This window comes from Gopherus evgoodei, chromosome 3 (assembly GCF_007399415.2).
Source record: "Gopherus evgoodei ecotype Sinaloan lineage chromosome 3, rGopEvg1_v1.p, whole genome shotgun sequence".
Lineage (NCBI taxonomy): Eukaryota > Metazoa > Chordata > Testudines > Testudinidae > Gopherus > Gopherus evgoodei.
Genome location: NC_044324.1, coordinates 208,259,200 through 208,275,896, shown reverse-complemented (window position 1 = coordinate 208,275,896; position 16,697 = coordinate 208,259,200). Strand labels below are relative to the sequence as shown.

Here is a 16,697-nt window from a genome sequence, read left to right as displayed (position 1 = left end):
TCCTGCCTCAGGCACTAATTTGATTAATTCTTCTGTACAAAGATCAGATCACATGGGCATTTGGTTTTAATTGACTCAGCTACTTTGCTGCTACTGCATTTTGAAGTCTTTTTAATCAGTTCCTTTAATTTTAAGGTACGATTTTTTGGTGGATTCTTACTGACCTTTCAACTGTTTTAGTATCACTTCACAGTCTCATCCTACTGATGCCTTGTGCAGAATTGAATAATAACTACGTTGTTGCACGAAGTTTATTAAATAAGTCAAAACAGTATTTGATTAAAAGAATATGGAAGTAACAGTATATAGAAAGACATGACATACTGGCAGAGTTACATCACCTTGAGTTGTTAGTTTTAAGTCATTCACATGTTAGGAAAAATGTTTTCCACCTCTAATACAGAGCAAAGTAGACAAGAATTTCTAAAGGAAGTCCTTCAGAAATAAATTAAAGTTCATAGACTATGATGGGAAAAAAATACTGTACATTCAGAATGCATTATGCTTCTATGAACATGTCTCAAATTGTCTTTCAAGTACAGTATATGTGCCTGAAGGACTATGACAACTTAGTCTTCTAGGCCATACTTCTTAGTTACATGTTTTGGGAAGGGTGTTTGGTCTACTAGAGGGTCTAGAGTGCCATTACTGCACATGATACATTTTGGGCACAATGCAAGCCTAATTTCCCCCTTAGCCGTAAGAATTAAGACAATATTTATCACCATACAGTTTGATATTACTTCCAATAAGTACAATATTTATTAAACATTTCTTCGGTTGTTAGTTACATATTGTGCAACAAATTACAATATTCTGCAGCCACAAATTATATGCAGAGTATGAAGAAACTATTAATCATATAGTGTAATCTTTCCATTTATAACTACAAGAAAGAACTAGCAAATCAGATCTTACATATAACATCTTACTAAACTTTATGCATGGAAAGTGACAGACACTGTTGTGCTGTTTGATACAAAATGGCTGAACTTCATCTTCAGAAGACTAAACCCAACATCAACACATGCCAATATAAACATCAAAACAAAAAATATATTCTAACCAACCACGGGAAACAGTCTGGTATCAGGAAAAGCAACAAGGATTACACACATTTATAAACCAGCGCACACAGGTTTAAAACAGTTCTGAAAATGAAGTCAGCTGTCTTGAGTCAAGGGAATAAAAAAAGTCAGTATTGACCATTTACAATCTCTGACCTTTGTGGAGACGGTAAGAATCTGTTGTAGTGCAGCTACATACAGTACAATTCAGGCAATTTTTTTCACTTGGGTTCAGATTGCAAAATTCATTGTTGTGAGACAAAAGGGGGAGGCAAATTTTAGCAGCAACCTCCACTAGACTGCTTGACTGGAGTGCTCTGAATTTTAACATTGGACTTTTCTGCACCACCAGCTGTAGCTCCAGGACCCATTCGTTTTTTAATCTCTGCAGCCATGGTCATGAAAGACTGTTCTACATTTGTTGCATTCTTTGCACTGGTTTCCAAAAATGGAATTCCAAGGGAATCTGCAAATTCCTGTGAATTGAGAAATAGCAAAGAGTAATAAGCCTTAATACTTGCTACTAGAAAGTTCAGGATTCACCTGAGTTACTTTAAATTAAAAATAGATTTATGAGTGTTCAAGAAAACTATTACTGGCTCAAACCACCATCCCTCTCTCCCCAGCACAACCCCTAAATTTGGTCGTGTGCACTTCATAACACACATGGGGACACACCAGGATTTGCATTTTCTAGCACCAGCACATTTGAGGACTAATAGAAGTGAGTTGTTTACTTAAGTAGGATGCATTCAAGCGGGTTCAGGGTTTAGTAACCCATTTATGTGATTGGACCATTAATAAGCCAGTTGACATACCTTTGCTGTTGTATAGTCTACTACTTTCTTTGTGGTCAGGTCACATTTGTTTCCTACCAACAACTTGTTAACATTTTCACTGGCATAACGGTCTATTTCTTGCAGCCACTGTTTTACATTATTGAAGGACTCCTGGAAGATAAGACACCAGTGCCATTCATTGTTTTCAGAAACTGAGACAGCCTTAGCAAGTGCACTATTATAAAATACATCATCTGCATATCCAGTGATAGTTTGTATTTCAGATGCTTTTCATGTATCTCGCTCCTTGATGTTAAGCAAAAATGAGGGTGTTTCTGAGGCAGGTCTGGCCTTTGCACTACCAGGGTTGGGTGCAGCCTCACTGCTGAATAAGTGTCCCTGGGGTGGGGGGGGGGGAGGCTGCAGGGTGATCTCCCATCTGTGCAGCCAGTGGCCTGTGTTCCCCACTGCCATGCTGGAGCCTCCACATTTATTGAAAAATAAAGTTCACAGAATTTAATTTTTTGGTGCAAAATTTCCTCATGACTATCCTATGTTCTCCCAAGCCCGCACTAGTGTATGCTGGTTCTTCTGGCCTGGCCCTAGTGCTTCCCTCAGCCCTAAAAAGACCTGGGGATTCCGACCTTCTATCCCAAGCATTATGGAAGCCTCTAGTACACCCATCCATAAATGTTTCCTCCAGGTTATGTACTGGACCAATGAGAGCTTCCTGCCCCAGGTCCTCCACTGGCTCTGCAGAGGAGCCTGGACTCCAAGTAGCATGTTTGAGCTGTCAAAGCAGTACACAAAAGTGAAACTGGCCATATGCCAAGTACCATCTGAAACAAGTGGAAGCTAAAGAAAAGGATGCTTTTTCACCTTCGTAAAACAGGCAGACACTGGACTACTAAAGAGTCAAACATTGACAAGTGAGTTTTGAGTTGTTCCTTCAGGGCAAGCTTCAGAGAATGCTGGTTTGTACTTGGTACTGAGGAGTGGTTAGCCAATCATACGCTGTTCAGTTAACAGGGCCCCAGAGGCCCCATCTTCAGCTGCCTTCCCAGCAAAAAGCCATTCCACTGGAACCACCCATTCTGCAAAAACCAGCCATGAGCAGTAACTTGAATTCAAAGGAGAGTTAAGTGAATAGGAGGGCAATATGCATATTACAGAAGTTGGTTTTCATAGTGTTAGATGCCCTCATTAAATCTACAAGACAAGCAGCCTACAGGAAAGCCTATTATAAGAGTTTGCCAAGATAATGTATGCATGTGTGATGGAAGTAAATTTGCTGATGTTAAGGTGTTTCCTATTCATTTAGGAGATGGAAATAAATCCCATGTCACTAACGATTCTCAACTAGCTTTTATTTCCGAAGGAACATAAAACAGTATGACAGCTCTCACCCTGGGAGTATCAGATAGTAGTAAATCCTACTACAGCAATTCTGACTCTAGACCACACAAAGCTCGAGTACATATGGAAGAAAGCAGAAGCATTTGCCCTTGGAAAGTAGGAGTTTTCTTTCAGTTAACTTAAAGTATAAGTAGTTTTAACCCTTTCATGCTGGTGTTTGCTCCTGCTGCCAATACCAGTACATTTTGATGCATCCGTCTCAGATGCCTGTCAAGTTTTGTTGAAAGTTTTTCCCATTTTCACCTGGTGCCATTCCCCCAACTTGATGCCCAGAAGAATCAGCCATAAGACTAAGTCTGGCAGAACTAAGAAGTTTGAAGCTGTGTCTAACTTCAGTTTTCTTCAGACTTGCACCAAGATTACACAAATTTATCAGTTAAAGATATTCAGCAAGTGTGACCAGATTATTTTTAGCATTTAGAAATGCCAATTCATAGCTTAAGGTGTCTGAGCATAATTCAAGAGCCAAATAAATCTACAACATCTGAAAGAACTGACTTGGTATGTATATTGGCCTAAGTTGTTTCTCAAGGTGTAAAACACTACACGAGTATCTAATTTAGACCTTACCTGGTCTGTAACATCATACACAACTATGATGCCATGGGCTCCTCTGTAGTAACTGGAGGTGATCGTTCGAAATCTCTCTTGGCCTGCTGTGTCCCACTGCAAAGTGTGAGAATTAAGATTGTTAGAGGTCTAAACAAAAAGGTGCAACTGTACCAGAGAGACTAAAGTTGGATTTTTATAATCCAGTTAAGACTATCTAATGGTCATAACATCTGACGCTCCCCAATTATACACAATCAGTTGGACTATAAACATCCCTTAACACCCTTAGATAAGACACGTCAGTCATCTGACCACCGCTTTACAATAACTGTTCACTGAACACTAGTCTGGTCACATGTTTTAGAACTTCAGTGTGATGAAGCAGCCTCCCCAATACAAGAGATTACTGCAGTGGAACAAGACTCTAAAATGATCCTTGCAAGTCCATGAGAAGTACTACTGCAAGTAGACAGAAAAAAACTTGCACCTTCCTACAATTTGATGATGCTAACCAGGCATCCTCTTTCCTCCTAAGAAACTGAATGAAAGTAGGATAGCCAAAGAAACTCACCACCCACAGCCAACACAACGCTGTTAAGACTACTGAGGCAATCACCTTCAACTGGTATCCAGTGTTTAGGTCACAGATCAGTTGCAGCAGTAATGACACCTATCCCAGCCCACTCAAAAAATAGCTGTCAAGCCTTTTGCTTCCCAGATGTAAGATAAACAAATGTTAAAACTGGATTGCCTTTGAGGCACAGGCAAGGCTGGAAAGCAGGTAGAAACTAGTTTAAAGCCAATTTCTATCATAATAGGTCAAGGGCATACCACTGAAGGCAGCTGAAGTCATGTTAGGCTACTTCACTAAATCCTTGTCTACATTAGCAAAGAACCATTGTCAACTGTTTCAGCAGAAGTGCAGCTGAACTGCAGATGTACCCCCAAAATAAGCTATGTTTAGCATCATTTTGGAAGCAGTTGTCAAAATGTATGATTCAAACTCTCTCAACTGTTACTGACACCCCTTGGGCTAGATTTACTGTTCTGCTACAATGCTCAAATGTCAGCTAGGCTGGTGAAGAGCAGCCCCACCTAGACAGCCATAACCTCCCTGGTAATAGCCTTGATTCAGGAGGCTCACCCACCTAGGGCAGACCCAGCGCCACCACTCCTGGGAAGGGGGGGGGAGGAGACTCAGGCCAGGAGAAGGAGGGACAGGACCAAGACAATCCTGCATCTCAATAAGGCAAGACCTGACCTAAACTGCACAGAAGGATGCATCAGCCTGCAAGAAAGGGAAGTGTAAACCCTCCCACCCCTCAGTGCAGGGATAAGAACAGTTCCTTTTCAGCAACAGTTTTACTAGTATAGATGAGGCCTTAACAATTGTACCTTTTGGTTTTCAAGGGTTTTCATAGAAGCAAATCCATTTGTCTAAGTGTATTAGTCATTAACTTTAGCAAACCATCTACAAATACCTTTGTACATTTAGCATGGGAAAATTAAATTATGAAACCACCACCTACAATAGTTCTATTTCCAACTATGCCTGAAGTGTTCTAGACAACTTCTGACCGTAAGTGGCTAGAGTGAGTTTCCAAAAGGCTCCTGTTCTCACTCGAAGAGCTGCTTCCAGATTTAAGCCTTTTCCTCAATTTTTTCAGTACTAATGCAATACTTCAGTTCAAAGTTTAAGATCAATATTAGGAGTGCCCATGTCATGGTAGTACTAACTCCATTATTGCAGAGTAGCATAGCTCAATGCACTTACTTTCCAATCTGAATTGATGTCACTGTCCCCTGTCTACTGGCACTCTAAGAGCAGAGACTGTAGTGCAAGGAAGGTATGCTGTAGATAGTCCAGAGCTTGAAATGCATGGACTATTGCTAATGCTTGCTTTAGGCCTATTCCAAACTCAACTGTTTTAGTTTAACTATTTTTGGCTCCTATCCCCACAGAATCTGGGCACTTTACACAGAATACTTAAGTTATCCCAAATAAAATTAGTTACCACCATTTATTAGCCCTACCTATGCATGCCATGTTATGGTAGCCATTAAATATCTTGCTAGACAGGCCATCCTTGACCTGTCCTAAAGTGGACAAGAGAACAAATTTTGTAGGCAAGAGCTTCCTATTGAAAACTGGGTCTATTCCAGAAACCAAAGGAGCTTGTAAGTGTCACAAAAAACACAGGAGAAAGTCATGTTTCCTGGTAGGCAGCTGAAGGCCATTCAGGGATTTAAAGATGAAGTTCACGTTTTACTCAAATAAGTGGCTAGTACAATACATGTTCTATATGCCAATAGGGGGAAAATGCAATTGAGATAGGCTGCTGCATCTGCACCCAGATGTCCTTGAGGAACATCCAGAACCTTCAGTTCTAAGCAGAGTAATATGGTTTCACCTTAGCTAGATTACTGTAACTATGGCAAAGTCCAAGTCAGAGTGGAGAAGCTGCAGTTTGGTAGAAACAAGTGTAATTTACACACATTGCTTGATATAAAGGCAGGGTTTTAAGAGTGTTTAATACCTCCTCACACAAAGACTAAGCCTATGAGTCCAGGTAAAAAAAGAGAGATACCTGTACCCCTTTGTATATACACAATTCACACTGTTACATCTTCTCTTCTACACTCTGCCAAAACTTCTGTTCCCACCCCTTCTTTATGCAGCTCATATACAGAGGATGCCCTCAGGCACACAGCAAATGCTGGTCCTTGAGCTGCCAACTCCTCCCTCTGCATCTGTCTTTCTACAGAGCTACAGCTCGCAGGCCACTTTGCTTTCCTTCCCCTCTTCTCCTGCAGGATCAGTAATATCTGAGCCATTCTTCTCCTTGCCTTTCCCACTCGGAGGGGTGGATAGCCGTTCCCTCAATCTACTCTGCACAGTTTCTGCTCTTCCTAAACAAGTTGTTTTTTCAAAGCCCTAACACACACTTCAAAGAGAGGCCATTTTTGCTCTTAGTGCAAAGTAAAGAATGCTTCTCCCCCTCCTCCGCCCCCCCCCAAAAGTGTGTTTGGTTTGCTACTGCTATAGCACTGATCATTGTATTTTGATAGACATCCATTGGCAACAGAAGGTACTGAGGTCTACCTACTTATTACTTGACTTTGGCAAATTAAACATTAACTCTACTATACCAATGTGGGTAACCTGTGTCAGTTTTCCAGTGCTTTGAGATCGAAAGGTAAAGCCTGTAAAGACTAAGTGTTAATACTACATCCCCAAGTCTGTGTTTCAGCAAACCCAAGGTGTAAGGTTAATCTGAACATTCTTGCTAGCAGAAAAAATTTAGTATGAAGAATTTTAGCAATGCAGGTTAAGAGTGTTTACCTTCAAGTGTTCAGGTTGAACCTTCCAGTTCACATCTTGCAGTATGAGGCCTAGTTGTACACTAGAGACCAATGATCAGTTTCCCAAACACTAACCAAGTTGAGGTTGCTGCATTTAAGAGTACCAGCAAAGAATGTACGTATTGGGCAATTTATATTCAATAGTTTGAAGTTACTGCCATTTGCACAGAGAGCAAAGATACTTACTACAAAGCAGTCCCTTACAATGTAAGGTAGATTTTCAGGCTATTTGTGTCTTAAGAGATCTGTACCTGAACCTGCATTTGTTAAATGACATGTCCTCCACTATTCTTTAACCATCTTGATATTAGATTTAGCTCAAGTGTTTTCCTTATGCTTCATTTTTGTTCATAATCTAAGCAATTTGCAACTCTGAGATGCTATTTAACCTTTCGACTTAGAGAAAGGCACCTCTGTGCATCCTATAAAATTGTCTACAAGCTATTGTAATAAGTGCAGGTGGTACAATCCTATCTAGAGCTAAGCGAGATATTCGTGTGAGAAATCTTAAGATTTAGAGTCAAAAGCATATGCTTGCTTACAATGTACCAATAACTATGCAACTTGGTTTTCAAAAATTTAGTTCATACTTGCTTATTGAAACATTTGTCAAATCTTCCCAATATTTTACTAAACATACAGAAATGTGTAACTTTATTGGTCTGGCACAGTACACATTAATCAGAATTTACATGATTACTATTAATAGCCTCTGAATATTATTCAAGAATTAAGACATACTTACTATTTGAAGTTTGATTGTTTTCCCATCTAACTCTATAGTCCTGATTTTAAAATCCACACCAATTGTGCTGATGTAACTTTCTGTGTACGTGTCATCCTAGAACCAGAGAAGAGAATTAATTTAATGATAAGCCAATGAAATCTTAACTCTCTCCTGTAGGAATCTCAGATACCTATGGTGAAGAAACAATCAAGCCTTGTATTTTGCTTCATAAAATGCCCCCATTCTACTACTCCATTATGTTAATGGAGTCTTTGTACAATGGGGTCCATGAACAAGGCCCCTTCAACACTACCAGCATATTAACAGGAGCTTTTGAAAATTTTCCCTACAGGTACTCAGTTCCATTTTTGGAACTGACTTAAGTCCCACTGACAGATTTGGGAGCCTAGATTTCATTAAAAGTCATTAGGACTTGGGTACCCAAGTCACTTTTGAAAGTTTTCCCTGGTCTCATTAAGAAATGGGGAATTCTAAAAACAAACAGTTTAACGCCATTCTATTAGGATCCCTGTCTGAATAGTGAAGTTCGTTTTTAACATCTCCTGTTTAGGAGTCACTTCTTCAGGTTACTCAGAAGAAAGACTCATTTTCTAAACATGTTTAGATGAAGGGCCAGGATAGGATGTCTCTGGCCTGGCTGGAGCCGCAGCGTGCCAGCCCCAGAGCTGGGCTGCTTCAGAGGCTGGGGGAAGAGCACCATGGCCAGATGCAGAGAGACTCTGGCCCCGCCTTTTCCCTTCTGGGTGTGTTCTGTTGGGGGGAGGGGCTGTGTCCCATCTCTCCCTCTCTATACCCGTTCATAAGCCGACCCCCTTCTCTGGTGCTTCCTTTTTTTTCAAAACTAAAAAAATTCAGCTTATGAACAAGTATATATGGTATAGTATTCCATTGTGAAGTTAATATACATTGAATAGAAGTTAAGAATCCAAGATAAATATCATGTGGAAACTTACAATGAGAGAAGCTAGACAGATTACTCCAAGAAGAATTTGTTGCACCTTAGCTTCATTTGCTGCTGTGGCTCAGTATTTTATTATGTATTTTGCCTGAATAGGCCTCCTTACCCTGAACTCTAGCTTTATGCACATAAATTGACTTAAGCTATGCAACTCTGGAGAATTACTAATTTGTCAGTGACTTGGAACCCTTACAGATAGGCTTTTGCACACTTGAATTAGACAGTGACAGGCTCTAAATGTCAAATGTTTTGGCATGAACACTATTACAAATGAAGTGGGTCTGGGCTTAAGGCAAGAATATGGTGAAGAAACACAGCCCCTGTCTTTAGTGGTCTGTGACTATTCTACTTCTTTGACATTGTGGCAGTTGCCACATTCTTCCAGAGAGCAAAGACGACTTCTTGCATCAGGAAGTCCCTCAGCTTTCCCAATGCTAACCAAATACATCTCATACTGTGACTTCTGAGCTATCATCCCAAGGCAGACCTTGTGTGTGTGTACCGAAACACCAAAAACAGATTTCAGTTTTCACTAACAGTGTGGAGGAGCAATGCAGTTAGTGTCCTTTCCTTAAGGAAATGGAGTCCTGTAGAGTGAGCACCAGAAGATCACAATTACGTGTTTTAGGTTCAATGAATACTGAACCTAGTTCAATATTCAATGAATATTGGCTAAATGGCTTAACCAACTCTTATAAGGCACCAAGTCAGTCAACACCCAGAAGATTTACCCCACTGTGGTAGTGCTTGAAGTGACCTGCTACAGCTTGTAGCTAGAATGATAGTTTGTCTTGTCTATCGTAAGCCAGATTCCCAGCAGGTTCAAGGCCACCTTTTACCAAGGGTGTGTACAAGCCCAGTTACATAGTAACTACAAAGATGGGTATCCAGTCTTTTCTGGCCTGTGGATAGTTCAATATTCCACAGCTCTGCTATATATCCAACAGGTTCTAAAAGCAGTAGTTCTCAAACTTTTGTACTGGTGACGCCTTTCACAAAGCAAGCCTCTGAGTGCAACCTGCTTTATACATTAAATTAAAAGCACTTTAATATAGTTATTATAAATGCTGGAGGCTGACAGCTCACAACCCCCTGTAATAACCTTGTGACCCCAAGAGGTCCCCAACCCTCAGTTTGAGAACCCTTGTTCTAAAGTCTGTTAACATTTTCTTCTGGGGACAAAGATACAACTATGTTGAGTTTTAAGGTATTAGTAACAAACTTGAAAAAAAACATTTTTCAACACAGTCTTCCCAAAGCATACAGTTTAGATTAATTGGATGCGTTTGTAGGCGGCTGTACGTTGGACATGAAAAGTAATCTAACAGGTAAGTGTTCAAATGTATTTGTACTACCATACAAATACTAAGATGTGACCTTAGATTGCTGTGATACTATTGCCTTTACTGGCATGTTCCTTGATTTCTAATAATTGTTGATTATTTCCTTTGTGAATGCAACCTTAACATAAGAACTGTGTCTGACAGACCAAATACCTTGTTTTCTAAAGTGAAAAGTAGACTAGATCAAGTAGTTATTTCCTTAACTTATAGTTGCCATTTTGATTTATTCAGTTCTTACCCATTCATAAGTCATTGTGACAGAACAATCCAATTAGCTGTTATCAGTAAAATATGGGAAGAGAATAAGCCAAGTACCCTCTTGGACCACCCATCTTCCCTTGGCACACCAACTCCCAGAAAGTCAAGTATCAGTCTCCTCAAATGGAAACCATCTCCTCACGTACAAGCTGCATTCAAGCAATTGTATCATTGATAAAATAGCTTTGAAAGCATAACTGAACTTACTGCAAACCTAAGTAGAAGGCAAGACTTCCCAACACCAGAGTCTCCAATCAGAAGTAGCTTGAATAAATAGTCACTGCAAAGAGAAATATATGTTAGTATTTATATACCACTGAAATTTAATCTGATAGTTCAAGAACTTGAATTACACCAAACTACATGGTTTGAGTAATACAATTTCAAAGAAATAGCCATTTGCTACTGTGACTGTCAGGAAATTTGAGTACTTTCCTCCCTCACGAGGATTACTATTCTTTACAGTATACTTTCTTTAAATAGAAATAAAAACTGACATGTTAGAATGGAAGATTCAGTGTCTGAAGTATGTTCTTCATACATGCAGTACTCATGTAAAGTTGTCAGGCACCAGAAACACGATTTGTTTTAAACTAGACCTTATTCTCTTTTGTGCACTCAAGTCAAATACATTAGTCAATTGTCAGTCAGTATACTCATGTTTCTAAATAGCATAAATTCTCAGATGGAAGGATTTATTATCCTACCACCAACTATACTAAGGATGAGTCAACTAGCAAAAAGATTAACACTTGCTGCTAAGATCTAAGAGCCAACTCAAGCCTGTACACCAAAATACCTGGTCACAGAAGAAAGAAAAGCTGGGAACTGACAGTTTTTTTAAATTTAGACAGGGTAAAGTTTGATTCCACCTCCTTTTCTGGAATCAGTAAAATGTACCTACTCAGTACCAAAACTGGATTTGTGCTATCTAAATTACACCCTTGTTGCTAAAAAAATTGAACATTGTCAGATATCTTAATGAATTTTTTTTTTTAAACTGGCTGAAGTTTGTCTTTAAGCCTCAGAAGGAAGGCTAACAGTGTAGGGTGCAATTGAAAAAATTTGCTATAGCCATCACTGAAATGTAAGTGATCGTATTATCAGTGTCTTAATGAATACAAGAGTATTTGATAGTCTTGACTGAGTAAGAGCTAGAGAGGACAGAAAATTATCCATTTCATTCCACTCGTTGCCTTCTAGTTTAGACAGAGAACATTTGCTACTGGCAAACCAGAACAGAGATTTTCATGCTTCACAAAGGTGTCCCATGTGACATTAGTTCTAGGCAGCTCCACAGAGTAATCAAATATTAACTCTTTACTCTGCCCCTTGTTAGCGAAGTGTATTAGGTCAGAACTATTAGCTAAAGACCCCAGCCACCAAAATGACAAATATGGAATGTGGAATTAATACTGCTCTATGGTATTTTACTTTTGAAACCAGCAATATTAAGGCTTCAAACCTGAAAAATGAAGTTAACTACAACTTGTACATTTTTCAAAAAAAAGTATTGATGCCAATATTACTATACTGAAGATTGCTTGTAAGTGGCAGCTGTCTGGTATTCAACTAAAAGTTAAAGCCTTGAGTTCTGAGATTTCTCCCTTTGGCAAAGAATGTAAGATACCATTATTTGTTTAAATAAGCTTCAACTTAAAGAGAAATGAAGATTCTGTTTCATTAGAACTATCAGCCTAAGTCTGTTGAACCAAATATAAGTCAGTCATGACTCAAGACAAATAAGACAGCGTAATGCTAAGATTAAAGCTTCTTTAGGAGACATGCATTGTACTGAAGAATAGCATTTTGTTCTCTCCTGAACAGTCTAGACCAGAGGTCAACAACCTTTCAGAAGTGATGCGCCAAGTCTTCATTTATTCACTCTGATTTAAGGTTTTGCGTGCCAGTAATACATTTTAACCTTTTTAGAAGGTCTTTCTATAAATCTATAATATATAACTAAACTATTGTTGTATGTAAAGTAAATAAGGTTTTTTAAATGCAGCTTCTTAAACATTTTAAATTAAACTAAAATGCAGGGACTCCTGGACCGGTGGCCAGGACCCAGGCAGTGTGAGTGCCACCTTCAGCACCTGTGCCATAGGTTGCCTACCCCTGGTCTACACTGATAATGCCCTATTTTAAACCTACAGTCATGAAGATTATAGGGCAGTGGCATTAAGCCACCCCTGAAGTATAGAACTATATTTTGGGACACAGTTGTCAGTGATTTTCAAATATCTATTTATGTGATGAAATGTTTGCTAGCATAGGAGGACATCCTGCTCGTCTCTGGTACATCTGGAGCTGTACATTGGTCATTCCTATACTCTGGCAGGGAGAGACTTTAAAATACTCTTTTTAAAGTATGGAGGTGCCATTTGAGACTTTTTGCAAGTCATTTGACTACTTTTAAATGAGACTAAGTGTAGGGAAATATAATTATGTGAGACCTTATGACAATTATACTCTAACAAACATCTTTATCATCTGCTAACATTAAAATTTCTCAGCTATACAGATCTGATGCTGGTGTAAGGAAATGTGTACTAAAGTTAATCACTACAGCAAACAATTTGAAGTTAAAATCTGGAACACCTACTTATGAGAACTGTTCAACATCAAGATATTAAACTTAAGTGATACACAGTTTGCTTGATATTGCCATGATGTATTATAGCAGCCTAAACTAATGGCTCTCAACCTTTCCAGACTACTGTACCCCTTTCAGGAGACTGATTTCTCTTGTGGATGGCCAAGTTATGACTCATTTAAAAACGACTTGCTTTACAAAGTCAGACAAAAATACAGAAGTGTCACAGCACATTACTGAAAAATTGCTTACTTTCATTTACCATATAATTATAAAATCATTTAGAATATTGTCCCTGCATTTCAGTGTGTAGTATATAGAGCAGTTAACATCATTGTGTGTATGAAATGTTAATTTGTACTGACTTCACTAGCGCTTTTTTTGTAGCTTGTTGTAAAAAGCAGACAAGTCTTTCTGAGTTGATGTACCCCATGGAAGACCTCTATACTGCCAGAGGTACCCTGGTTGAGAACCACTAGCCTAAACTACAGTTAATAACTTGCAATGAACCAGGCAGTATTTATACTGCAATACTTTAAGTTGAATGGACATTTAGCTTGGTCATACTCTTCACACCACTGTTTGAACAATCCGCTTGCCCAGAAGATATTCCTGACCACTGAGGGTGAAATGACATGAACTTCAGTAGAATTTAAGCATTCATTTAAAAAAAGGTTACAGCCTTCCAAATATCAGTTATGCTTAAACAGATGCACCACTTTCTGCCGGCTTCTCTCATCTGTCTACCTTCCCTCTGCATTTCTTTCCTTGCAGTATCCCCAGATCCCCCATCTTTATGGGCTGTAGTGCCACCTCACCTCCATTTCATCTGCTGAATGGATAAGCAGGAAGAAAATGCTTAATGTTTAAAATGTCATTATATTTTGAAGTTAGTATTCCAGCCTGATCAGTGGGAGACAAAATAAAATAAAATCAGACCCCCTTGTGAAACACAAAAAGGTATTCTCTTACAACCTCCACCACGGTTTAGTGGATAGGGCATGGATGGATACTCAGGAGACCTGGGTTCTATTCCAAGATCAGATACTTGACCTCCCACCGATTAGATAGTAATCAATCATCTTTTCCCAAAAAGCTTACAAGTCTGTAAAGCCTCGAACACAATGGGACCTAATCTCACGGCTGAGCAACAAGTAAAGAATCACATGGAGATGAATTCCTTCAGTATTTACAAGTGAATCAAATAGCCCTCTAACTGAAACTGCCTATTAGATTACCAACAAATGACTGTAGACTAACTACTCTAGAATGATCTGAAGTATAGAGTAAGCGTGTTCTAGACAAAAAAAGTGAGTACTGAGTTATGCTCACCACAGCCTAGTAAGGTGAGGCAGAGCTCTTACCTTTAGAGCCATCAACTTGAGATGACATTACTCTAGCATAGCCTCTTGTACATAGCTAAGTTGTAAGTTAAGCTGCTGGAGACAGGAAGACAGACTTGAAGTTGACCACTCATTTACTTAGCCACAGGAGTTTCACAATATAGAAATGACATCTGAAATCTTCTCAAGTGGACAAGTCAAGGACAGTCTTAACTTTATTAGCTTGACTGCTACTACCTATATGAATTTTTAGTACTGCTCATCAGCTAGACACCAACTAGCTGGAGGAAGTTTAAACATTCCCTCCATCTCCACAACATCTGGAAAAAGCTGTAGGTAAAATCCAGATATTAAGATCTCCAGCACTTTGCTGTCCCTGTGTGTTGTTTAGGACAGTGGTCTCCAAACTTTTTTGATCGCACACCCCATCAGTAAATTTGAGCACACACCTCCTGCCACGCCAGCTCTACCATTTCTGCCAAAGCAAAGCCGCTTGGACTCCCACCTGAACAGCCGATGTGAAAAAACCCCTTCCTCCTCCAGTGCACTGCCAAGGACCCTCTTGGGCACCCCACTTTGGAGACCACTGGCTTAGGAAACTCCACTTTGGCCCTAGCAGGGATTAGCAAGTGTATGATAGCTAGGTGAAGGCTTCATATCTCTTTTTTATGAACTAAATATGAAAAGGCTAGTCATTCCAAAGCCAAGTTAGAAGTACAAGGTGGTGTAGTTTTCCCTTTTAAGGTTTAGCACATATATAAATTTGGGAGAATCTAGGGATTTGTTTTTAAAATCAAGATTACAAATATGGAAATTTAAGATTTTTAATAAAAGTTTCTAGGTCAGGAAAGGGAAGCAGGAGTTTACAGTTCAAGGGTTCTCAGCATTTTCTATGTCATCCACAAGTCATGTGTTCATAGTAGCTAGAGATAAGTAAGTACCTGCTTACAGAAGTGTTGCCCCAAATTTTTTTTTTTTTTTTTTTTAATAAAAATCTCTACCAATTTGGAAGTGGAGACAAGTAAACCAAGCAGATGCCATAATTAAGGTTTTACAGACTGAAACTTGTAACAAGTTCTAAATCTGACTTCTCTAAAGACTGGATTACTGGAAATGTGACTATTAGCTACAGTATCCTGCTTAGGGCTAGCATGCTGACCATAAAATGGTCAGAGTAGCTTTAAATTCTGTTCCTTGACCAGGACTTAGATCAAGGGTTCTCAAACTGGGGGTTGGGACCCCTTAAGGGGTTACAAGTGTATTACATGGGGGGGGTCATGAGTTGTCAGCCTCTGCCCAAAATCCTGCTTCGCATCCAGCATTTATAACGGTGTTATCAATTAAAAACACTTAAATATATTTAAGGGGGAGAGGGTCACACTCAGAGGCTTGCTATGTGAAAGGGATTACCAGCACAAAAAAAAGTTTGAGAACTACTGACTTAGACATTTTAAAGAGAAAAAGTCATACTGGTTCAGGAGTTTGTTTCAATGTTTACTTATATCAATCCTGTTGTTCTGAGCCTCTGCCTCTCCCTCCAGCCTTCCCAACAATTCTGCCTCATGCTCCATCAAAACAAGAGGAACATGCAAAAAGATTAGGCAGGCAGGCAGCCACCTGAAGGCAGCTGTTCTGAGGCCTTGTCTACACCACAAAGTTGCAGCGCTGGTGAGGGAGTTACAGCGCTGCAACTTAGGAGGTGTACACATCTGCAGGGCATCACCAGCGCTGCAACTCCCTGTTTGCAGCGCTGGCCGTACACCCGCTGAAACTCTGGTGTAGAGGATCCAGCGCTGGTGATCCAGCGCTGGTCATCAGGTGTAAACACTCACCAGCGTTTTTCTTGACCTCCGTGGAATAAACAGGTATCCCAGCAAACCAGAGGAAGCCTCTCTGGTAATCAAGCAGGTCTCCTTCCCCGTGGTTTGTTCTCGCGTTCCCCGAACCCCCCTGGCAAGCAGGTCTCCTTCCCAGCGGTTTGCTCCGGTGTTTTTTGAACCCCCGTGCAAGCAGGTCTCCTTCCCCGCGGTGTGCTGTCGCGTTCCCTGAACCCCCCTGCAAACCGCCCAACAGCGCTGCAGCGTGGCCACATCTAACACCACTTGCAGCGCTGGTTGCTGTAAGTGTGACCACTCTGCAGCGCTGGCCCTATACAGCTGTAACAACCAGCGGTGCAAAATTGTAGATGTAGACATACCCTGAGAGAAGTACTGCTACTAGCAATAGGTTTGAAGCAGCAGAAAGGCAGGCAGTTTCAGTGAGGAGTGGAGGACA

At 40.0% G+C, this 16,697-nt stretch overlaps 1 protein-coding gene across 1 annotated transcript in view; it reads right to left on the bottom strand.

Moving 5' to 3' along the window:
• Positions 1-237: 237 nt before the first annotated feature.
• Positions 238-16,697, bottom strand: part of RAB1A (RAB1A, member RAS oncogene family) — a 29,833-nt gene continuing 13,373 nt past the window's right edge. Inside the window, exons 2-6 of the mRNA XM_030557897.1 lie at positions 10,692-10,764; positions 7,923-8,018; positions 3,833-3,928; positions 1,886-2,017; positions 238-1,543 (exon numbers count right to left, since the gene is read on the bottom strand). Coding sequence (XP_030413757.1) covers positions 1,346-1,543; positions 1,886-2,017; positions 3,833-3,928; positions 7,923-8,018; positions 10,692-10,764 — 595 coding nt within the window. The 3' untranslated portion in view covers positions 238-1,345. The remainder of the gene's footprint in view (positions 1,544-1,885; positions 2,018-3,832; positions 3,929-7,922; positions 8,019-10,691; positions 10,765-16,697) is intronic.